This window comes from Microplitis mediator, chromosome 2, assembly GCF_029852145.1.
Source record: "Microplitis mediator isolate UGA2020A chromosome 2, iyMicMedi2.1, whole genome shotgun sequence".
NCBI lineage: Eukaryota > Metazoa > Arthropoda > Insecta > Hymenoptera > Braconidae > Microplitis > Microplitis mediator.
In genome coordinates this window covers 23,766,643-23,791,277 of record NC_079970.1, presented here as the reverse complement: position 1 = coordinate 23,791,277, position 24,635 = coordinate 23,766,643, and the positions used below count along the sequence as shown (strand labels likewise).

The 24,635-nt window shown below is 30.2% G+C and overlaps 1 protein-coding gene across 3 annotated transcripts; it reads right to left on the bottom strand.

The window, feature by feature from the left end:
- Positions 1–508: 508 nt before the first annotated feature.
- On the bottom strand, positions 509–20,832 carry LOC130678709 (calcium uptake protein 3, mitochondrial). 3 transcript variants are annotated; one of them, XM_057486123.1, is made up of 11 exons: positions 20,473–20,832; positions 7,043–7,184; positions 6,807–6,917; positions 5,354–5,401; positions 3,706–3,788; positions 3,393–3,455; positions 1,971–2,084; positions 1,588–1,701; positions 1,137–1,518; positions 895–1,052; positions 509–814 (listed from the first exon to the last, which is right to left on the bottom strand). In XM_057486123.1, exons 1-11 carry the CDS (start codon positions 20,680–20,682, stop codon positions 746–748), a joined length of 1,494 nt encoding a protein of 497 aa, XP_057342106.1. In that variant the 5' UTR covers positions 20,683–20,832; the 3' UTR covers positions 509–745. The 3 variants fall into 3 exon arrangements, with proteins under 3 accessions (XP_057342106.1, XP_057342107.1, XP_057342108.1); XM_057486124.1 differs by lacking the exon at positions 3,393–3,455 and having other exon boundaries at positions 20,473–20,828; XM_057486125.1 differs by lacking the exons at positions 1,971–2,084; positions 3,393–3,455 and having other exon boundaries at positions 20,473–20,828.
- Positions 20,833–24,635: the final 3,803 nt, after the last annotated feature.

Genomic DNA, 24,635 nt, shown 5'->3' with positions numbered 1-24,635 from the left:
GAGCTGCACTGACTACTTACTCATTGTCAACAATAGTATTGACCCCCACCAATTTATGAATTACTCTAGGTACTGGTTTGGTACAGTTGTAGGGTACCCAGGCAATTATATTTTACTTTCTCTCTTCCGGCTCTACCTTTCGCCATCTATTAACAAATTTTACATTAACTCATTTTATTTTGTTATCCAAAATAATGTAAGCCCGGGAATATTTCGTTTGAAAAATTTTCATGAATTTTTTTCATGGAAAAGAAAAAAAAATGACAGAGACATTAAGTTTAAATTAATTGTAAAAATGAATCCAATTAATTGTTAAAATAGTTTGTCTGGGTTTAAATCAACGTCTTTTAAAGAGGAATGCAGTGAATTTCCTCAAGACTTGTAATGTGAGGATGTGAGAGTTTTTTTTTTTACGCAATAAATTTATTTAATAGATGACAATTAGATGGATGATAACTATAAAGATACTAAGAACATGTTTTATGACAATAAAAGTGTGTAAATAAAATAAAATAGTTAGTTTATAATTTATTTTAAATTATTTACATAAATTGTTAATTTAAATTTCTAAAAGTTAATTTTTTCTAAATTTTTTTATATTTATAGTTGAGTATTTTGGATTGACAGTTAGTTCCTCAAGTTAATACTTAAATAAATTTATTAAAAAATAAATAAATGTTGGCACTGAAAATATTCGATGACTGTAGACAGCGGAGGCTTTTAAACAAACAAGTCTATAAATTTTTCAAGGTGCTTTCAATTCTTGCTTTACGCAGAATTTAAAACTTTCCCATCCTTCGCTTCTTGGCTGAGTCTGAAAAAAGTAAATAGCGTTCAGCTAGTTTATGATTTTAATTTACTTTTTTTAAATGTTTATTAGCTTTTTTTATTTACTTTGAATCCGCGGTGCAGACGGTCTTTCATTATGGCGATAAATTCTTTGTAGGACAATTGTCCGTCACCATCAACGTCAAATATTGCGAAAACTGTTTCAATTATGTGCATCGGGATGTTCGTTCCTGTGCAGATTTTCACTGCGCGTCTAAATTCCTCTGGAAAAAAAAATCAAATCAATATTTCAATTTGAAATTTTGAAATTTTATTTTTCTGATGATTTCACTCAGTTAAAAAATTACCTTTAGAAATTGGATGATCAGCAAGAGTGTACATTCTCATGGCAATCGCGAAATCTTCTAAAGAGTTTAAAAACTGATAAAAAAGTCGAAACTCCGGAAAATTAATATCTTCGTGCCGCTCAGATCGTTCTAATAATCGTCCCAAATATTTGTCGTACTCGTCAGTATCCAAATCCGTGTAGCGCAGCAAAATTTTAGCAAAGTCCAGTTCCGAAATAGTGTCGCTTCCTTTGCTGAACTCCTGAAACTCGAGTTCCAGCACTTCGTGCTGAAGATTTTCCATAAATTGTCTAAACCCATCGTACTTGAGTTCCTTAGTTCCGTCTTTTCCGAAGAAGTGAATCATAATCGTCGTATCTACCGCGTGCCTGCGTTGCAGTCCCTTGAGACATTAAAAATAAATTTAGAAAATTTCTTTTAACAGCAATAATTAACTTAAAAAACAATTTACTTCGTCATTTTCCTTAGGCAGGTCCACACTGTCATCGGATACTAATTTATCAGTAACATTCTCAACATTTTCGCCGTGTCTTCCTTTCCACGCGTGACTGAAAATTTTCTCCATCTATTTTACATAGAAAATATATATATATATATTAGTAATCATCATATTTAAATAATTGACATATAGTTTTATTACAAAGGCATTAGAGCTGACAAATATAAGATAAGAGTAATTAATAAATTACAGGCAATTAAATACACAGAGGGTTGATAAAATGATAAAGTTTGGAATCAATCCACCGGGTTTATTTTTAGCTGCGATAATAAATTAACAAGTGTTACATACATAGATGATAGAGTTTGTTGATGAAATGTGTATGATGAACTTACATAAGAACTCGATGGGTTTTCACTCTTTGATGAATTACTATTTTCGTGGCTGTCTCGCAGTATTGTTTTCATGGCAAGTGTCATCTCTTCGCTCGGGGTAACTAGTTTTTGCAGCTGATTTTTTGTGAATAAAGCAAACATATAATTAAAAATGAGTTTTTTTGATTGATGATTATAATTAAATTAAACAATAAATAAATAAATCTAAATAAACATGAGTTGTTTAAATAAAAGACAAACAAAAAATGTTAATAAAGCGTGTGATGAGTAATAGCTTATTTTTTTTGTAAAATCAAAGGAAAGCGGATGTGGAGTGCTTGTGCAATGTAGTGTTTTTTTTTGTTGAAGTAAATGAAAGAAATTAAAATATTAATTGATATTATTAATTTATGCTTACAACCCGGGTAAAAAATTTCACGCCAGAAAAATAATGAAATTTTGGCAAAATAGTACCCGACAAAAAGCCCAGGTAGTGAACATAAGGCTGAAATTTGGCTGAAAATAAAACTTAATAAAAGCCGAAAATAAGCCGATTCAATTTATCGGCCAATTTTCAATCTGTTTTTTGAAAATAATAAAATTTCGGCGTGAATTCGGCCTTTTCCTATAAAATTCGGTCAAATTTACGTCTTTTTGCATAAAACTCTGCGGGTTCGGCCCAATTTCAGCCTTTTCCAATGAAATTTTACGACTTTGGCGTGATTTCGGTCAAATTTACGTCATTTTGTATAAAGTTCTGTGGTTTCGGTAGGATTTCGGTCAAATTTACGTCTTTTTTTATAAACTTCTGTAGGTTTGGCCCGATTTCGGCCTTTTCCTGTAAAATTCTAGGACTTAGGCGTGATTTCGGTCAAATTTTCGTCTATTTGTATAAAATTCTAGGACTTTGGTGTGATTTCGGTCAAATTTACGTCTTTTTGTATAAAATTCTGTGATTTCGATGGGATTTCAGTCAGATTTAGTCTTAGTCGTATTTTCGGCCAAATATTTTTACCCAGATATTGAACTGTGATTTGTTTTATTCGCTTGTTTAAAATGTTTATTGAATTTTGACAAAAGCGTTTGTTGTGATTTTGATGTAAGTAATAAGCAATTAGAGTTGTTAATTATTGGGCTGATTAATAGTTTTGACTTAAGGGAATCTTATTAAAGTTTTATTTAAGTGATCTATCAGACATACACGTAAAAACACAGCAGACGATTAAAAGTTACAAGTTCCAGCGTCTTCAAAAGCAAAAATCCAATTTCCTTCGTAGCGTCACCTAATCTATATATATATATAAATGTATTTATATGTAGATAAAATATAGGTGAATGTTTAAAATATAAACTTTGTGAGTTATTGTTGATGTTGTTGCTGTTATTATTATTATTATATCGTTCACGTTGCGAAGCGTTTTAAATTCCGCGGCTTTAACTCACGACTCGTGCAGTTGTCTCGTTGAGTTCACGATTTTTCACTCCGGACCCGAACAGCTTCCTCATCTGTGAAAAAATTAATTTCATGCAAGAACTAATGACAGTGCTGGTCGTCCCCACAATTCGTTTTATTTTATTTTAATGAATATATGTATCCGTGAATTTTGTTGATAGGATCTATAAATACAAGCTTTTATTTTTAAATCGGGGTAATTAAATTCAGTCTTAATTGAATTATATTTAATAAAATAAAGTAAAATAAAATAAAATAAAAAATTGAACTGTTTGGTTGCATTGATTTCTTCAGATTTCTTACCACAAGAAATTCATTTTTGTCGACTATTTCATTTCCATCGGTATCAAACATATTGAATGCAATTCGAAATCCTGTTTGTGGTTCTGTAATATTAAATTTATTTATTAAAAAATTTAATAATAATATATATTATTAGGGCCGGGATTTTTGCGTTAATTTAAAAATAATTAATAATTAGTGGTGTGAAATTTTTTATATTACGGGGGAAATATTGGTTTTATGAAAAAAGTTTTCAAACAAAAGTTGAAGGAAATTTAATTTTATAAAAAAAATGTATTCTATAATTTTTTCTTAGGACTAATAATAAAGCTGTAATTTCAAAATTAAGATTTTTATAATTAACAAAATTTTGAATCAGTCATTATGAATCTTAATTTTTGAATCACGGTGACAATATTGGTCGTATTAAAAAAATTTTTGAACAAAAGTTGTAGGCAATTTTATTTTCTAAAAAAAATGTCTCTTATAATTTTTTCTTAGGACTAATAAAAAAGCCGTAATTTCAAAATTAAGATTTTCATAATTAACCAAATTTTGAATCATTCATTATGAATCTTAATTTTTAAATTACGGTGAAGATATTGGTCGTATACGAAAATCATAAGATACATTTTTTTCATAAAATTAAATTTCCTACAACTTTTGTTCGAAAACTTTTTTAATAAGACCGATATTTTCCCCGTAATATAAAAAATTTGAACTATTCATTTAAAAAATAAGGCCAAAATCTTGTCTCTATATATTATATATGAGGAATTATTTTTTTATTAGCCGTGTGTTATAGTTCTCATTATTTTTACATTCAAACTAAAATGTTTATACTTCGATAGCGTATCGGAAATTGTATAATTTAAATTGTCTTGAAAATTTACGCCGGAAATAAAAAGAAGGCATCAAAGTTTAAAATGCAAACTCTTCCCCATTGATGAAATAAATTAAAGACTTTATTGCAAGATAAATTTAACTTTTTCTCTCAGTATTTATTTTTAAAATTTTCCTTTCTAATCCAATAAATTCTATCGAATGTTTATTTTTTCAATCATCAATTTATATATATTTTTATTTTTAACGTCAATTCGTTTCCGTTATATCCGGTCAGGGATCAAACGAAACTTTTTGAATTTAAAAACTATCTTTTAATTTTATCCCTCTTGCGACCGTAAATTCAATAGAAAAATAATAGCCAAGATCTGAAGGTGGAAAATGAATTTTTTTTTATTTCGATATGTTTATTTGGCGGGAAGTTACGGCAGTTTGAATTTAAGTAATTTAATAGAGGATAAATTAATAACTGAGATCTCGATGAAATCTTAATTATTACAAGAAAACTAATTTGCGGAATAAATTTATCGCGAGTAATGACATTATGGAAGTTAATACATAATAAAAATATCTATAAAATGTATATTTATTTAGTATTAAATTTAAATAAAGATATGATAAAGTTAAAAAGACAATTGATATATAATATACAAGAGTATAAGCTCGTTTATAATACAAGTAAGCATCTTTTCGCCAAGATAAATCCACACAGAAACGGGTTTTAATATCAGGGTATAGGAAATACGATAACTGATGTGTCTCGAAGTTTGTTTAGCGCAGTAATTTGCGCTATAAATTAACTATAGAATACTGCTGAGATACTTACTCGTGAGTATGGACAGAAGAAACAGGTACTCGGTGTAAGAAATAATTCCTGAAACGGAGTAAAAAATAATATATATTAAAAATAGTTATAATAAATAATAAAAAAATAAATAATCAAACTAAGACTCGTTAATTTCTTACACTCGCAATAAATTGCAGAGTAAGGTCATATTTAAAGATCGCGTCTACCCGCAATGATTTTTATCCGGCTCAATAAACCCGTCGCACTCTACTTATACCCCTGTAGCTCAATAAAATTATAGACGTGTACGTGATGTATCAGGCTAGTGTCCATCTTTATTTACATTTGATGTCTCTATGACACATTGCCGTGTTTAGTTTCAGCGAATAAAACGCATTTGCGTTTATTCTTGACATATGTGTTTTGATATATATCCACATGGTTGTATACCGATCTGTACTCTCTTTGTGGTCGTCGAACCATCAATCACTTTCACAGATGTCCTGTAGACGTACGACGTCTTACTTTCAATCTAGTTGACGACTTGTAATGTTAATTCAACCGCCATAAACAGTATGCAATAAATTTGTCATCTATAGGGATATGCTATTTATTTTACAAATGAGTTTATGTCAGATTCATTTTTCTGATGTTTAAGTAACGAGTTGTTTAAAACGAGTTTTTTTTTTTAAAAAAAGTTATATTTTTTAATGACCGATAGTTCTTAAGTTTTCTCAAGTGCTCCCGATAGTTTTAAATTATGACAGTTTTTAAATTTTATGGGTTGTCTACAATATTTTTAAAATTTTTATGAAATGTCACTGCAGTTTGATAATTTTATTTAAATATTTTAGTTACAAAATTTTCTGTCGATTTGATAAAAATAATTTATTTAGACACTTCAAATTAAATATATAAATAATTATTGTAAGATTTTCTTTTTAAATTTTATAAAGTGTAAAATTTTTTTAATGACTGATAGTTCTGGATTTTTTTCAAATGCTCCCGATAGTTTTTAAATATTTTTGACAGTTTTAAAATTTTATTAAATGTCACTGCAGGTATAGAATTTTTTTGAAATCTTTAATTGTTAAATTTTGAATTGTTCTAAAAATTTTATAAATTTTTCTGACTCATTTTGATTAAAATAATTTATTTACCCACTTTTCAAATTGAATATATAAATTATTGTAAGATTTTTTTTTTTAATTTTAGAAAGTGTAAAATTTTTTTAATGACTGATAGTTCTGGACTTTTTTCAAATGTTCCCGATAGTTTTTGAATATTTTTGACAGTTTTTAAATTTTATTAAATGTCACTGCAGGTATAGAACTTTTTTGAAATATTTTAATTGTCAAATTTTGAATTGTTTTAAAAATTTTTTGAGTCATTTTTATAAAAATAATTTAATTACCCACTTTCCAAATTAAATATATAAATAATTATTATACATAAGATTTTTTTTATTATTGAAGGATGTTATTGTTATTACCTTTGTCTTTGAGATTTCTAAACATATGTGAATTCCCTCGTTGCAATAAAGGCGTCGTATTTTTAATCATTTCAAGATCTTTGTTAGTGAGAACTCTTCGTTTATATCTAGCTAAAAATATATAAAAATTATTTTTACTTCAAGGTTTATGATTATACTTTTTTTGAACACCTATCATAAATTACGCGCAAATGAGTTAATGAAAGATGGATAAAGTAAACAATTAGATTACTCACGTCTGGGCTCGCACTCGACGATGCTGTCGAGGAAGTCTTGAGGTGTCATATATAGCTGCCCATTGAATTCCACCGACGCGAACTTAATAAATCTTCTCTCTCTCATAGTCAATTTTACCGCCTTGGGAAGTTCATCCTCGCGCTGTAAAAAAATTTTCTTTATATATAATTTTACTAATCAGTGATCTCGGGAGCTCGCTGTAGTAAATGAGAAAATGGGTACTTAATATAACAGTACATATAAATTTAAAAAATTTTATATCTAAATTATGTTTGGGGTAAAAATTATACCCATCAAGTCTGAGGTCAGATGTCAAGGAATTTTTGAGAAAATTACATTAAATAGATAGAGAAGCGATAAAGAGTCGCGAGAAAATCTTCTCGCAAGTGGTCTTGCTCATGTAATTTTGAATATAAAGAAGACCGCAGTATAAGAGAATTGTTTCTTCGAACCGCACGGCGGAGCCACTGACTGGGTTTTCATAACTCAATTTGCTCTGAGGAAGGTCCCTGGATCCCTGGCAGAAAGTGTCGTAGTCTAAGACTACTAGCCTCCACTGTCTTCTCAATACAAGATAGGACGCGTAATTCCTGAGATTTATTTCTCAGGTGCGGATCTTTGAGATTGGTGTGAGTGTATTGGTCAAAGTTAAAGTAATGTGCGTTGATCGATTTAATCGACAACTCAACAGGGCCTACTGCGAAGAAACTTCTTTTGACTCTCAATTAAAATAAATTTTTTAACAATTAATTTATTAATAAGAATTTTAAAAAACATGAGGATAATAAAATTTTATTAAAAAATTATTAGATAAAATAATAAAAAAATTTTAGTTGAAATTTTTACCGTCAATTTAATTTTATTTATGATAATATTTTATTTAAATATTCAAAAAAATTTTTTATTATTAAATATAAAAATTTATATATTCGACCTTGTGGTCTTTATTTAATTTTATTTAAGAAAAATGTTTTTTTGTACCCAGTTAAAGTAGTAGTAGTTTCATTTTAAAAAATTATAATATTTAAAAAAATCCGTTAATGTGTTTTTCGCGTAAACGTGTTACGTGCGTTTAAATTGAATTTAAACACGCACGGAAGCGCCAGTTTGGTTGTCGAAACGATCGCTCTGGGAGCTAACGAGCGCACCGAGGGGCGCCAACATATAACATATAAAACACATAACACCACACGGTGAGATCAAATATAATAATAAAAGTCGACCAACAAATAATGCAAAATATTCAAAAAGTTGTTGGTATGAGACACCACTCGGTAACAAACTTCCACAAGGTTAATGGGAGTTATTTATGATAACCCAAGTCAATAAATTTTTTTTTCTCACTTTTTCTATGACAACAGACAAATTATTATATATTAATTATTTTAAAAAAACCTCCACGAATTAATTATTCCTCTCTTGTAATTTAAATATAAAGATAACACGTGTATTTTAGCAGCCCCCGTCGACCAATCGATAAATGGCTTTCTCAACTCCCACCTTCAGCTTCTCTAATTTTTGTTCTCCCCACAGGAAGTGCTTTATCGCAATTACTTTGTCACAAAATTTTACCGAAAATTAAATTTAAAAAATCGGGCCAGCCCCAAAACTTCCCGCTGTTTTCGAGCTCGTTGAGCTCGAAAATATTATTGTGAATACATTTTTTAGCTCTTCGAGCTCGAAAATACTTTTGTATGCCATTGTTTTCTAAAAAAACATTTTTTAGCATTTCTTTCTCCCACGATATCTCGTAAACGAATGGACCGATCAAGACGATTGAGGCAGCAATCGACGTGTTTTATCAAGTTCTAAAGCTGACCAAATTTTGAAATTGATTTATGCAGCCGTTTTTGAGAAATTTCGAAAAACCAAAAAAAACATTTTTTTTGAATTCTTTCGTCAACGGTTTCTCTTGAACGAATGAACCGATTCTGATGGTTGAGGTGGTATTTGACGCGGCTTATAAAGTTTTAGAGCTGATTAAATTTTTGAATCAATCCATCGAGCAAATTAAAAGTTATCCAAAAAAAACATTTTTGAAAAAATTTTATTTTTGAAATATCTCCGAACACACCCTACCGATTAAGCTCAAATTTTTACAGTTTCAAGATATTAACCAGCCGCGTCGAATGACACCTCAAAGACCAAAATCGGTTCATCCGTTCAAAAGTTATGAATATTTACATACATATGTACGTACGTACGTGCACACATACATACACTCGGACATCATCGTGAAATTAGTTAGAATAGTTTCCTAGAACCTCAAAACGTCAAAATCTCTTAGGAATTTGATTTTCGAAAATCGGACCGAAACCAATAACTTCCCGATTTTTTTTAAATTTCAAATTTTCTTAGCGGGAAGTTTAAAAAAACGAAAAAAAAAATTACCATTTTCGTAAAGTGAAAATTATAGACATGGGTGGTCTGGTATTTTTATAATCACCCACGTTACTTGATATATCTTTTAGATGGAATCGTATCAATGGTAATCGACTGGTACATGTAATACATTAACATGTATGTGAGTAAAGAAATAACTTAAAACAAGACGATGCCGCTGATAAAATCAACCCTCTCAATTCGACGAAGGCGTTGTCAGAGTATAGTTTTATTCTGTTGAGTGTGAGGCCACTGGCATGGGCTACTTTTTAACTACACGACTTACAATACTACTTTTACCTTGATCACACTCAACTTGCACCTTCACTCAACTATTACCAAAACAAAGACACGTGACAACTGACTTTAAATAATCACTCTCGAGATAATAATCTCAAGACATTTATTTCTCCAAGGCCTTTCTTTTTAAAATATTAAATTTATTTATTTAAAAAAAAATATATATATATTTTTTCCACTTAACATTTGAATTTAAATATTAAATTAAATTTATAAATGTTTATTAGATAAAAATAATATATTCTATTTCCGAGCTCTTGATTTTGTAATTTATGGTTCAGCTAATTGGCCGTATAGGAATGAATAAGTTTAGTCTTCTAATCAGCCGTGAAATTAACAGATTGCATGGGGGATTAGTCAAAAATATATATTATATATATGCCCGTAAAATAAAAATGAAAAAAAAAAAAAACAGCCGGGATTTATATTATCGGTTTATTTGTTTTTGATGATTGCGCTGATAAATCAAAGGAAAGTAGTACGAATAATTGATTTTAAAATTTGAGAGGGTAATGAATTTAAAAAATGACCTTTGGCGATTCGGGATATTATATACAAACGTTAATATAATATATAATATTTGGCATTATAATATAAATTTTGCGTGTGCGCCTTTACAGCAGACTGCCGGTGTGAGATTATTATTCATCGGTATTATAAATAATGACTTGGATTTGCGGGTACGTACTTACGTGCTCACCTTTTTATAATATTCAAGTGTGAACATGATAACTCGATAATATAACTCAAAATATTTATAATAACGATTTATTTAAATTGATTCCTTTATAAAAAATTCCACTAGCACTTAATAATATTTTGTTACACTAAATTACACACCCCGTATGTATATCATATATATTTCAATCAATTGCCTCGTTTAGCTTTTTCTAAAGATCAGATAAATAAACAAAAAAAATCTTCATATACATATATATATATATATATCAGGCCTTTAGGGCTGGAATTTTTAGTAATCCGATAATCACAGGTCCAAGTAAGATTTATTGTCCTGTATGCAAATTGATCTTTGATCTTTAGGAATTTTTTTTTTTTTGTAGTAATTTTTTTTATTTAAGATATTTTTTATTAATGAACGGGATAGTGATGAAGATTTCCTTGGGGATTATAAAATATAAAAGTATCATTCAAGATCCATTAGTCACTTCAGCGGCTCGTCAAGTTAAAACTCGGTAATAAAGACGATGCCTGAGTAATGTTAAATGATAATATAAAATATATATACACGTACCAAGTGCTAGATACATTAATTTCAAGTACGTATATGTATATGTATATGTACATATATTTATGAATGGTATATTATGTACGAGGATGAAAATTGAATTGCAATGTCATTGGAATATATTTATTTTATTTAATCGGAGTAATGTACGATGTTATTTACTTGTAAACTGTCAACGTCCCTTACATGTTATTTATAATGAAGGCAATATTTTTATTGCTGACAATAGACACCTTGTCAACTTCATTATACATATATATTAATTTATTCATCTCTTATCAATTATTTATTTAGCGACTTAATTGGTCAGGACTTTTGAGGGAAAATAATTTCAAGTGTTGACAGTGAGAAATTTAAGTAATGAATGGAGCTAAAAAAAATTAAAAATAATTTAAAGTCACAAGTGGGTTTTTTAAGGCGCAAATCGATGATGGAGCAGAATTAAAAAATAAGAGAGTGAATAAAAAGGGTAAAGTGCCTTATCGATTGGTCCGAAAGAGGCTTAAACGAGAATGAGTTGAGAGTGAGAAAGGGTGGAGTATGCTCCCGCACCCGGAGGCGTCGAAAACTGGTAACGACTCTCTGGCTTGTCGAGACATGTTAAAAAAAGAACCGGCTAAAGTTTAAGAAAAAAGTTTTAAAAGTAAACGAGAGTGAGAGGAGTGAATAAAAGATTCGCGATTTGTTAAATACGACAGAGCGGTTACACTACAGGGTCCTGGCGTCTCGCGAGTGTCTGCACACTTGGTCCCATTCCGTGTACAAGTCTACAAGTACGTCTTGTTCGGTTTATATGGTACAGGTAGAGAGCCACGGACTCGGGTTGTACCTGGTTCACTTGCATTGATAAAGAGCCTGATCGTGTAGTTGTTACTTTGCTACGCTATATGTCCATACTTGTCTTTTTTCGCAAATAACATCACTTTATTGTGGTGTCGTCAGAGTGTGCCGCGTTTTCTTTACCCCGATTCGTAAAATCTTACGAGTTTATACATCCGAGTATTTTAGCATCTACGTGAGTTACATACATGCACGTTAGTTACTATTATTTGTATGTAACTCTGTGATTCTTTGGTTATCTCATTGATGTATCAAGGAAAAGAGATAACTGGTTTTGTATCTTGTCGACTTTTTCCTCTCTCAAGAGTATACGAGAATTCAATGTTGTTTTAAACTAAAAAACTTTAATTTTTTTATTTTTTAACATCCCGGTTTTTTAGTTTTATTTTAGGTTTTTATTGTAAATGAAATTCTTCTTGTTTTTTCCCCGGCACTAAATCGAGAATCGACAACTTGAGTATATTCTCTTTGGGGCATGATATATCTATTGGTTAATATTTAGTTCCGCCCCTAAGTTTGTTTTGGAAGCATAGAGATTAATCGATGATACGGTTTATTAGCCTTTACTCAAATTATATCTTTATTAAATTCTGAGTGGGCTTACATTAGATCCCGACTTACAGGAGGGTTTTTTTTATGTATTATAATTATCCTTCAGGATGTACCTTTAATTATTTATTTTACTGAACATCTTGATTAAAAAAATTTATTATTTTAATTGACATCCGTAAACAAAAATATTTAAATGCACTTTATTCTTTATAAAATTAAATAAAGTTTCGAATATAAGGTATTTGAGGAAGATAAAAAATAAAATTACCATGTTGATGGGAGTTTACTTTTACGACCGAAAAATTTGTGCTAATTAGCCGTAAGAACAGAGAATTGAGCATTAAATTTAACAATTTACGAATAATTTAGAGTGACGAAAATAATTAATTTAAATGAAATCAAGTTTTTTTCCTTTTTTTTTTTGTCCATTAAAATAATCCGTTTGTAAGCCGAAAAATTGAATAAATTTTATCGGATTGTCATGTTTTCTACTTGATATTCTTATGCCAACCTGCTTTTATTTCTCGCCCATTGCACTCGGGGTTTTTTTAGTTTTTTACACCTGTCTATCTTATTTCGCGCCTCGTCGACTGCAAGCTGGTTATTCTACATCACTTTAGCACGATCAACATGACGCCCAAAAATTCCGGCCGAGATTTAGCATAATAATATTCACCCTAACGTCTCTTATTAGCGTAATAACTTGTCCATTCACATTTATTCCTTTTTAAATTTTATTTCTATTAAAACAAAATTTAAAAAAAATCTCTGATACTCTGTAAAAAATTTCGGTGTAAAAATGGACCTGGAGAATTTTACACGGCCGTGTAGTGTAAAATTCTCTCGGTGTAAATTTTCTGTACTTTTTCTGTACACCATTTCGTGTTACTCGTAATTTTGATAAATAAGCAACAAACAAACATTAAAAATTTTAAACTACTTAATTTTATTTTTACACGTTTGGCGGTGTAAGAATTTTGAATTCACACCGCCTAAATTTGACACCGAATTTGGTATAATTTTCACACCAAAATTTTTACAGGAGACATTAACACTAATTTTCTTACAGTGTGCCGTTTCGACGATTTTATTAATTTTAAAAATTTTATTAACTTAAAAATCTACCGTTTTCAAAAGAGTAAAAGATTTTTTTTTTTCAATTTTAATTGTCTATTCCCAGAATGAATAAAATAACAAAAGTGATAGTAATTCCCATAGAAATCCCATAGAAAATATAGACCCAGCACTCGGTGTTGTAAAAAAAAAATCGAATTATCGCCAGTCAATTTTTCTGGGATTGCCAGAGAAATCCCATAGAAATCCCATAGAAAATATAGACCCAGCACTCGGTGTTGTAAAAAAAAAATCGAATTATCGCCAGTCAATTTTTCTGGGATTGCCAGAGTAATCCCATAGACATCCCATAGAAAATATAGACCCAGCACTCGGTGTTGTAAAAAAAAAATCGAATTATCGCCAGTTAATTTTTCTGGGATAGCCAGAGAAATCCCATAGAAATCCCATAGAAAATATAGACCCAGCACTCGGTGTTGTAAAAAAAATCGAATTATCGCCAGTTAATTTCTCTGGGATTGCCAGAGAAATCCCATAGAAATCCCATAGAAAATATAGACCCACCACTCGGTGTTGTAAAAAAAATCGAATTATCGCCAGTCAATTTTTCTGGGATTGTCAGAGAAATCCCATAGAAATCCCATAGAAAATATAGACCCAGCACTCGGTGTTGTAAAAAAAAAATCGAATTATCGCCAGTTAATTTTTCTGGGATTGTCAGAGAAATCCCATATTATTTTTATATTCTTCATATTTCTTATACTATATTCCAGAATATATTCTTTTTATATTCTGATAATATACTATTTCCATGGGGGATAACAATATTTCTAGTAAAACGAGAAGAGACATTAGTCCCGAAACGATTCAGATCAATGTTCAGTAGGGACATAAACTTTTCCGGCGACACGATCTAAAGAAGCGTTAAAGAATTTCCGGTACAAACCTAAAAATAAATAAAAACAACAAAACCGAGCCCACATAACAAGGGAATATCTTGTTTACTTAATTTTATTTTTTATTAAACAGTAAAACATATAAATTTAAATACTATCAGTTCGAGATAATAAAATTTTGGTAATGTTGTAAACAATTTTTACAGAATGTTTTACGATTGATTTAACAGACGATAATTATAATAAATTAAAACGGTAATAAAATTAAACAATAAATTATTAAGTTTAAGAATTTTACAACTAATGTGTGATAATTTTTACTTAACGACTTTGTAATACTGTTGACACAGATTGTGATGAGATATTTTCGTAAAAAAACCCGAATATTTATAATTTAAACATTAACTCCATCGCTTATTATTCATAATCTCGAATCCATGGGGCACAAATTTTTTATTTTTAAAAAAGTTACACAAATTCATATATATCTGTATCCATATATACCACCCGTGGTGATGGTTTTAATTTCACGTATATATTTCGGATAATAGAGACATTGCCACACTGTTTTTTAAATTAACCAGCGCTTCTATACAACCCACCCAAACAGAAGTTGACGAAATTTTCCATTTTTCATCTCAAAGCTCAATTAATTCCTCCCGAAACCGCGTGATGGATGTCGGGGTTAACACTATGGTGCCAGGTTCTATCAAAATATTTTCATTATTAAATAATAGACGTGTCGATAGATACCTTTTCTAAATTAATTACCGTCGCCGCGCGGGAAAAATTAAATCAAAGGCGTATACATATATAATATATAATATATCCCCATAAATTATTTTAATGTATCAGGATCTAAAATCAGTTTGAGTTTTAAAATTGAATAGAAATTCAAATCAGACGTTGGGTGCTGCAGAACATAATATATATATGTTTAATAATATATATAACAATATATATCTGATCTCTTACTTGTGTTATCTGCGGTGATGATCAAAGTCTTCGCACCAACCAAACGGGCTTGTCTGATTTAGTGAGTCGAAAATTGGTCGGCACAGTCAACGACTTGAGAAAAATATAACGCACATATATATATATGTATGCATATTTATATGTATATATATTTTGCGAAAGGTAAAATTGAAAATTTAAATGTCTACTTATAGTCTTTCACGATACATCGCGTGCAGCATCCTTTCATTTTCTCAAACCTCGTGTTATATATATCGTTTATCCCAAATTACATGTGTTCTTTATCGAAGGCGGAACGGTATTCAATCGGTCTTTACTATCGCTACGCACGTCACATATTATTCCACAAACAGCAAAGTTAACTAAAAATTTATTTAAAAGTATGAAAAAAGGAAACGGAGCTGAAGAAAAAAAAAAGAAAACGGGATATGATATATTTTAAAAAAATTTTAAACAATATTTTGACTTTATCGCGATGGCAATGTGTCATCGGACCGCACCGACCTCCACGATAGTGTCTCAGTTTATTTTTTTTCTTCGCAGAATAAGATGTCTAAATTCACTAGATCCTGTGGCTCCAGGTCACTACTATAAACTTTTTTAAATTATTCCATGAGAATAATAATAAAGCAGTTTAATTTTATTTATTTGTTTAAAATTTTTTCGTTTATTTTATACCCACTTTAAACGACACACTAATGACGTTTAAATTATGGCCTTTTTTTTATTTTTTATTTATTTAAACATGAATATTTAGTTTTTGTTAACACAAGACCAAAAAGTATTTAGTTATCGAATTTACGTCTTTATTGAGTTCTTTGTCACTAAAGAATGTCTTGTATCTACCCCTCAGAAATAAAATTAAAAAAATACAACCGTCTTATTTTCTAATCTCCGTGTGTCCCGAGCTAGAAAACATTCCAATTTAAAATTCCACTTTGCTCCGTTTGAAGTAAATTCCAACCGATTTTCCCTTATCTTTTTTTCCTACATCCTTTTGTTCTCCTCAAAATTTTTTTTTCTTGTTCGCTTTTTTTTCGTCAAAGTTTTAATATAGAAACAGAGTAGACCGGGATAAAATTAATTAATTCATTTATATTTTCCCAATTTTATGAAATAGTCGGAGTCAAAAAATACCTGACGGGTTTTCGGAAGAAATCTTTCATGTTTTTGGTCATTATTAAATTTTGCCTTGGAACTCTCTAAACATGAATTAGTGAAAATAAGTGAATATTCATGATACTGAAGTTAGCAGACGTCTAATAATTTTTGGAATTTATTTTAGACAGTAAATAATAAAAAAAAAAAAATTTGAAAAAATTGCACATGTAGTTTTTTAAATTTTCTACAAGTGCATATTGTTATTTTTGTTTTTTTTCTGATTGATATGTTGAAAAAAAAAATCCAAAAATTTTTAATTATCTGCTAACTTCAGGATCATGAATATTCACTGATTCCAAGTGCAAATCGAACCACTAATTCCAAAAAGTGGCTCGATTGGCACTCAGAATTAGTGAATATTCACTTATTTCACTTATTCATGTTTAGAGAGAAAATAAAAAAAAAAAAATTTGAAAATTGATAATAAAAGTATGCATAAATTTAAATGTACAGTAGCGTGGGATCGACAAAAAGTTCAAAAAGTCCTCAATAAATATATGTAAATACATATATATTGTCAAGCCGCGGAATAAAAGTGTTGGTGCAAAGGGCAACCGAAAAAATAATGAATCACAGAGTGGAGGTATATAGATACAAAGTCGTAGCTCATATATATTTATATTTAACAGTAGATATAGAGGATCGACGGCGTGTTTAACGATTTTAAATTCTCTTTCATATATCGCGATGCGGTGCGGCGGATTTTAAGCAGTTTTAGATATTAAAAAAAGTTTTAAAAAAAATATTTTGGTGCCTCTTTTTAGGGACCTTAGAATCTATACGGTAAAAAAGAAAGATGATATTATTTACGATAACTTTGGGTGGCACTGCTTTCTACACAAAAAATAATATTTCAATTTTATTAGTCGATACAATGATAAATTTATTATAATCTTAAATTAATAACGTCTATTTAATTATTTTTTAACCAGACAAAAATGATTGATTTTATTTAAATTGACATCGGTAACTTATAAATCTAGTATATATTCAAATAAACTATAATTACTGAAATAAATATTTAATAAATTACTAAAATGTGTTACACGCGTGACTTAACATATTAAATCGCACTTAATAATTATTATTTATCGCGTATTTCAATTCATTGATTCCTATAAATGTCTCATATATCTTTACCACCGTGTTCTTTCGCGTATTCAAAAAAAAAAATAAATAAACTCTAAACTAACGAATGGAATCATTAAAAAACACAAATAATTTATAGGAAATAAAATTTAATAATCAGGCAAGTTTATATGAAGTTTTTTCGCGCCCTATCTCTCCCCTCCGTGTCTTCCACTCGCGAGTTCTTTCTTTTTAGTATTTATCATTATTATTATCATTACATTTTAGCCCTTCCGCATAAAGTAATTGCTTCTATCCACAATAAAAGTTGATGTAAAAATGATGATTTATATCACAAGCCAATTAGGAGTCGGTTGAGATCTTAAATCAGAGCAACACGTATATTCCATTTAATTCCTCTCGTTTTACTTTGCGCCTCTCGGATGATGAGTTGAGAAATAAAATGAAATGAGAGACCGAGAGAGAGAAAGCTTTGAACAAAAATAAAAAGGATAATGACAAATGTATACAAGACAAAGAAAACCGATGTACGAGGGGGTTTATATCATTCCCACCCACGTCGAAGACGTGGCACTCGTTATTACGGGCTCTAATGTATCAACAATCTCTTTAAAGCCTCCAATAATTATTTTTTATTTTTTTTCTAGTCGTTATGAACTCTAATTGAAATCAATTTGTATATGAGCGATGCTGTTAATGTCAATAACCCATTGACAACTAATTTTATATACTTGTGTATAAATATATACATTGTACATATATGTGTATGGTTTTCTTTGAGATGGTTTATGAGCCTCGAGTCTTGAGTGTGATAATTTACCCATGTCATTCGAAAAATTCTTTCGAGTAGTAATAAAATAAAAGTAAAGTAGACAGGCGCCATTACTATCTTTGCATTAGCTGGGTGGCAAGTGGGATGCACTGGTCAACATTTCATTGAGTTAGTGTCTTTATTTGATAACTTGAGGTCGCTTTTTTATTCAACACATCTCTTTGCGTAGGACGATGATTAATTTTGATTTAGATTTAGATTAACATATTGGCTTTTTTCGGAAATTTATTGGGTTGTGAAATTAAACTCGCGGTCACCTTGACTGCGGTAATAAATTATCGCTTTTAAATTGAGTTTGTTTTTATTTCGAAACAACCCAATTAATAGTGTGTTCATGAAACAATTAGCCGTTAATGGAATTAAACTGATAAAATTTGACGCACTGACTGACGCTAATGGGACAAAATATTACGAGAGGTTATTAGTAAAAGGTTCTTGACCCAAATACGAGGCCGATTCAGTGATTGACATTTTAGAGTAAAAAAATATAAATTTGGGCGCGTACGTCATTTTTAAATTTAATGTTCCGGAAACACTGATAAGGTGCCATTTGTATAAATTATATGAGAGATTTAGTCTGTTATATATGTACATAGGGGAAGTGGAGGCAAAACAGGGTACCCCCAAAATTCGATAAAAAAAAATTTTATATTTCAAATGGTTTTTGAACATTCCAAAATCACTTCTGTAAATATAATTAAACGTTACTTTGAATTTTTTTTTGGTAAACTTTTTCAAAAATCAATTGTCAGTTGAAAAATATTAATGACGTTTGTTTTATGATAAAAACTATTAAAAATTTTTTTTCTTCATTTGTATTCAATAAACATGTAAAATATAATTTTTCTTCATGTAAATTACTTACAAAAAAATTCAACTTAATCAAATTCGTTTAAAATCCAGAAATTTTTTTTTTTTTTACCTTTTTTAGGGAGTACCCCACTTTGCCCGCAGAAATGAAAAATTTTTTTTTTCAACGGTAACTGAAAATTTCATAATCCTGAAGTTAGCAGACATCTAATTATTTTTGGATTTTATTTGAGGCGGTAAATTTGAAAAGAAAAAAATTTGAAAAAATTGCACCTGTAGTTTTTAAAATTTTCTACATGTGCATATTTTAATTTTTTATTTTTTTGTGATTGATTTGTTGAAAAAAAAATCCGAAAATTTTGAATTGTCTGCTAACTTCAGGATCATGAAAATTTCTTCTATTTACTTTGAATATCATTAAAAAAAAAAAGATTTAGCGTATTTAAGTCCTCGAAAACTTGGTATTTTCTTAAGTACCCCCTTTTACTCCTCCCTCCCCTATATATGTACATATATTGATATTTATGCATTTTAGTAAATTTAAAATGTAGAGCCTTAACAAACCGACAAAGAAAATTCAGAGCCAGTACGCTAATTAACGACTTCCTTCTATCGACCACCCGGCGGCGTGAAGTAACCAGCAGTTGAAACATCAAAAGGAAAATACAGTAAATTACAACCTGTTGCGGTTTAAAAAAAAAAAACATTTATAATAACAACAACAATTCCATGTAGAAAATGATTTTTTCGTGTTCTCGTTGAATTCCAAAAGGTTGTCGTCATTCTCAAAGACATATCAAAAATATATGTGTAATAGGTTTTTATAGCCGTGTTGAGATTGTAGAGGAGATTCTATCAGAAAAGACATTAATGAATTTTCCTTCCGAAAGAAATCTCCATTAGAATACTTAATCACTCTTATCTGTTATCTAGAAAGATTTTTTTTTTTTTCGTGTAATTTATTAGAAATATATGTGCGTGATAATCTTTAAGTAAATGATTGAAACCGTTGATTTGAAACTTCTAATCACGTGTCCTGCGCGCGCATAACGGTGAAAAATCAAATCATTATCAATGTGAGATTGTATGGATCGTTTTTTTGTCCAAGTACAATAATTACAAAGCAATAATTGGCGATAAAGGGGATATTAGTCCACGTTACCCTGATAAATATATGATAATAGTAAATTTAAAATTGTGATAAGATAAATAATAAAAAAAATGTAAAAAGAGAACACGTTTTCCGGTCAAACTGGATACAAGAAAAGTTACCTTGCGTGGTCGAGCTGCTGCATAGACGACATTGACACTGTGATATTTTTTTCCAGCGTATAATACAATGCCACCGATGGCAATTAACCCAGCACTTGTTTTTATAAATTTAATAACATTGTGGTTACTTTTGAAACTGTAATTACTGTTAACAATGTTGCTGTAACTATTTTTGAGCGGTCGGAATAAACGTCTCGTGATATTCGCCATATTTGTGGCGCAATACCGACGCGATAGCTAGTGGTGCTGAGTGTTGTTGGAAAACGATGTGAACTCTGTTTGCGCGCGCGTACTGAACGTACCGAATATATTTATATAAATATATAAACTGTACTAACACCACTTAAACTTGTTTGGATTATAAATAGATTTAGACTGACGATATGTAGATATCTATAGAAACAAATTGTCGTTTTCCTCAATATACTGAGGAACGGCGCAGAGGTAGAGGAAATGTTTGCTTCTCTTGAAATTTTTATCGAGTTATTCTTGTACTAATCACTACATATATTTACTATGTCAAATTTAATATCGTCAACTCGTGACCTCTTAATCGTTAAGCCAATTACTGATTAATGTTTAACTTATTTCCCATGTTCGTGTCCATGCCCATGTTTATAAATAGAAATAAAATATTATTTTATTTTCTCTTTCTCAAGCTAACAATTTGCAGATATTTTTTTTTTATTTTTATCAGAAACTAGGCGTGCGGAGACTTAAAAGTTTGATGATTACGGTTATTTAATGGCACTTCCGTGTTATAAAAAAATAAAAGTTAATAAAAAGCTTAAAAATTATAAATAAAAGGGCGCCGGCGGTTGGTTTATTATTTCGTATCCTGGGTGAGGACATTCCAGGAGTGTGGACATAAACTAGTCCTGATCGATCGAACGTAATAGTCGATTAATTACCATTACATCGCGATAGAAAGTGCATAGCTAGATATCTACGAGTCATAATCCGTACAATGAACTTCCAAGGCCAATTATTTTTTTAAAGGAAAACCCTTTGGATTATAAATTTTATTTGTTTTTACCCTACGCGAGTCATACTGAAAGTGCGGCCACTGAAAACTGGGGAAAAACCGATAAAATTTTCCAAGCCATATGAGAACCGAATACTTCTTTTTTGTTAATCATCTATTTTTGCTTTGATAAATGAAATAATAAATGTAAGATAGTTTATCTCGATGTCGAGTAGGCTGGTGGATTTTTTATCTGCTAAAACAAGAAAAAAATCGGGCTGAATGTTTTAGTTTATCAGTTGCTCGCATCTCTCTCCATCTTACACGGGGCCATATTTCGGTTACTCATTTGAATACAATATCGTTATAAATTATATATTTATTCGTCAGAGAGCTTTGATTTAATTCTCTGAATGCAAACCGAGTTATCAAAATATACTTATATAGATTTATATAAAGACTTGTGTGTAACCAATGTTTATGGTTAATTCTGCAATAAACACTAGTGATAAGACACCTACGGGATTATTTACATCATTACTATTTGTAATTTTTGTACCGAGTATTTATTATGAGGAATTCAAAGAAACGTCACCAGGTGCCAGGCTGGTCAGCTCTTGGGAGCTTATGAAAATTATATTCTTGGTTTCGAGTACAAATTTTTTCCTCTTCATTACTATTTTTGAACGAAATTCAAATAAATCACCATAAAAAAATTTTGATTTTAATCCCAAGTCACAGAACTACTGGGTCGCCGGAAAATCGATCGTTTTTTCAAATTTTTTTACCAATTTCTGTCCTGATTAAACAACTGAATTCGATCGAATTAAACAGAATCAAATTTTTAATTCTATTTAATTCAGATAAATTCTGTTAATTCGGTACCTGACTTAAAAATGAATTCTGTCTAATTCGGCAGGAAAACCAAAATTTGTCCAAATTAAAACGAATTTAAATAATTCTATTCGGTTTAATTCTGATGAATTCGAAAATAATTCTCCAATTTCTGGTTCTGAATCCAAATTAAACTGAATTAAAATGAATTTGAAATTTTTAACTCGGTTTTATTCTGTTTAATTCAAAATCAAATTTTCAATTCAGTTGAATTCTGTTCTGCAGAATTCGTCAAAAATAACAGAATTAAAATTTTTAATTCGGTCGAATTCGGTTGTTTAATCACCCGTGTAAAAAAAAATTGTTGAAAAAAGGTTAAAAAAGTGTTGACTATTCTAAACTTCAAAACTTGACACAACAACGAACTTTTTTTGAACATTTTTTAAACTTTTGAAAATTTAAGAGTGAAATCAATAAATGTCATAATATTATTAAGATATGCTAAAACGAAAAATGGCCAGAAATAGTTCGTAATCCGTTTTTTTCTGAACGTATTTTGCATTAAAAAATGTTAATTTGTAGTATTAAGACAATTGTTTTTTTCTGTGCATTTTTAGAAGTTTGAAAATCGTTTAAAAAAAGTTCGTCATTGTGTCAAGTTTTGAAGTTTAGAATAGTCAACACTTTTTTAACCTTTTTTCAACAATTTTTTTTACACGGGCAGGGCGGTGTCAATTTTCCAATTTCTTATCTGACTCCAATGAGTGGCCTAAAAAGTGATCGACAATGGGCCTAACTCTCAAAAAATTGTAACCGTTAGATCTTTTCATCCCTTAAATTGAGTCAATAACCATTTAACTGGATTTACCCGGCCTACTTACCGACCATAATTAAACTTTTTGCTCATCTTATTATTCCTTTATAATTTCAGCAAGTTTCTAGTTTTGCTGGAGCTAAAGTACAAAAAATATGGTTATAAGTATGTTATTGCAAAATTTATTACATATCAATAACATATTACAGTATGGAATAAATGATCTACTGCGTCTATAAGGAATATAATCGTATTGAACCTCGGGCAATATAAATTCAACGCCTCGGGCAGTAATGATACCGGTACCTATGGATAATTGTCTACATTCATATATTACCTCGATGTAAATCACCTTATAAAATGATAAGTGACACTCGATAATTTGCAGCTTCAGGGAACGGACCAGAGAAACAGCTAAAAAAATTTAGCGAAAAACCCGAGCGGGTTTTTGAGCGAATAAATTTTTCTAAACAGAGCAGACATGTGTTGGTTGCGTGTAAGAATAATAAGTTGGTTTTAAATCCATAAGGTAAAGGTTGTAACGTGGTAATTCGTAATGTTAGCTGTTAGTTGGTTACCTGTTTGACGATCCATTCAGTTAGCGTCTCGTTACGTTGTTAGAAGAGAAGCATTCTCTTGTATATGCGGGACTGCCAGGACATAACGAGCCCAGAGAGTTTACGCGTCCTGGTCATAATCGTTAGCCGCGATAAAGCGGGCAATCCACTTGTGTGTGCAACATATTATCCTTCTGGGCTCTTCTATCTTTTGCAAAAATAATTATCGTTTGTAAAAAAAGTCCACAAGTTGCCGCAAACAAAAAACTAAAACAAATAAACAAACAACTATAACATAGACTACTTTTAATGGCGGAAAACGTATCTCAATGTCTTATAGCACACGGATTCGCTGGATAAACGGTGTCTGGATATCCACTCACGTGTTTTCTTTTATATCTCAAGCATCTGTGATTTCCGGTGGTGTATTATAACCGATTGCCTCTAACTTACTTCTCTTTAAATAGACAAGATAAAACTGCCCACAACTCTTTCATCTCAGTATCAACTATTTTATGTCACCAAGACAAAGTGTGACCTCGTGCAAAATTGCGCATACTTATAAATATATATATACCTGTTCAGAAATAATGCAACAACTTAACTTAACTCCACTAAGAGGTGAAGTGAGTCGAGTAAAGTCTGACACTACTATACGACACTACTATGGAACGGCAAATTAAAGTTCCTCCAGTTATTTCTTGCGCCAGTTCATACACTATTGATGTCGTGCCGTCCTTCCTTTGAATCGGTCTTGACCAGGAAAGTTTAAAAAAAGAATAAATAAATACTGCAAAAAGTTAACGCGTAAGACTGCGATCCGGGCAAACTGATTAACTCTGATAGCATTTAATCATTTTACGGAATAATTTTTTCACGTTTCTACGACCCGCGAAACGGTATATTTTCCATGGTAGATCTGGATCCATATGTTATCTATTATAGATAAATATTTAATTGACAGATGGACAGTTAATTTATATTTAATGACCGG

What these genes read in the sequence shown, in the direction of transcription:
- LOC130678709 (XM_057486123.1), bottom strand. Translation starts at nt 20,682, where the DNA reads ATGGCGAATATCACGAGACGTTTATTCCGACCGCTCAAAAATAGTTAC. An exon ending in TAGAAATCTCAAAGACAAAG is followed by an intron (nt 5,402 to 6,806) that starts GTAATAACAATA and finishes ACTCCGTTTCAG; the next exon opens with GAATTATTTCTTACACCGAG. An exon ending in TCTTCTGTCCATACTCACGA is followed by an intron (nt 3,789 to 5,353) that starts GTAAGTATCTCA and finishes TTAATATTACAG; the next exon opens with AACCACAAACAGGATTTCGA.